General features: G+C 34.5%; 1 protein-coding gene across 1 annotated transcript in view; it reads right to left on the reverse strand.

The window, feature by feature from the left end:
- Positions 1–434, reverse strand: part of LOC102671265 (neurobeachin-like) — a 99,835-nt gene extending 99,401 nt beyond the window's left edge. The window contains exon 1 of the mRNA XM_006613725.2: positions 56–434. Within this exon, the coding sequence (XP_006613788.2) occupies positions 56–214 (159 nt within the window). The 5' untranslated portion in view covers positions 215–434. The remainder of the gene's footprint in view (positions 1–55) is intronic.
- Positions 435–878: the final 444 nt, after the last annotated feature.

The raw sequence follows: 878 nt of genomic DNA on the forward strand, positions 1-878 counted from the left end.
GTGAAATAGACAACCGGCATGCCGGATGGATTTATAAAATTTTATTGTTACTCACCAAATGAAGCACGGTGTTGACAACTTCCCGATTCGACACCTGTCCCACTTCGATCAGCCCGATCAGCACGGCGAATTTCAGGCTGTCGTTCATCGCCATCGCCACCACCTCCTCGGGCCGTTTAATGTCACTGAACGGTGGACTTTTCATGTCCGCCATTGCGACGGTTATTTAAGCTGACAACACGTTTTCCTCGCGAGGAAAATCTACGATAGTTTACACAGAAACCGTCTTATAAACGAGAGCTTTTCCTCGTCACATGATAATACAACACAAATTGATCTGCCATGTTAGAAAGTAGACACTGTTATGAGGAGTTTGCCAGTACGGCAACGCGAAACACCCTAGCGACGCGGTCGCAGTACCAACACTAACTGAGCTTGTAAATTCCTACCTGAGCGGCGTGCGCTACTATGGTGGGGAGATGGCGGGATTTATAAACTACTTAATACAAATTTGAAATTGTATGAATAAATATTAAGAAAAATTTATTTATTAAAAGATACTGATAATATCACACGGAAACAGAATATAAATTTCAACGCTAAATAATTATAAATTATTTATGTCAAATTAACTGTCAATTATATATATTAATTTATTCTACATTATTTAATTTATTGGTTAAATGTCTATTAGTAAGATTGTTGGTTAGTTGAGAATAATCAAGTAATATTGATTAAATACGTATCAAAAATTTGGAAAGTATTTGTGTTATATATTTATAAAATTATTTTTATACATAAAAAAATAATTGCAAAATAATAGTTGATATATTTCTTTGATTTGGTTTTATCTGTTATGAATAAGCACTGTAAATTAT

This window comes from Apis dorsata, unplaced genomic scaffold, assembly GCF_000469605.1.
Source record: "Apis dorsata unplaced genomic scaffold, Apis dorsata 1.3 scaffold_162, whole genome shotgun sequence".
Classification (NCBI taxonomy): domain Eukaryota; kingdom Metazoa; phylum Arthropoda; class Insecta; order Hymenoptera; family Apidae; genus Apis; species Apis dorsata.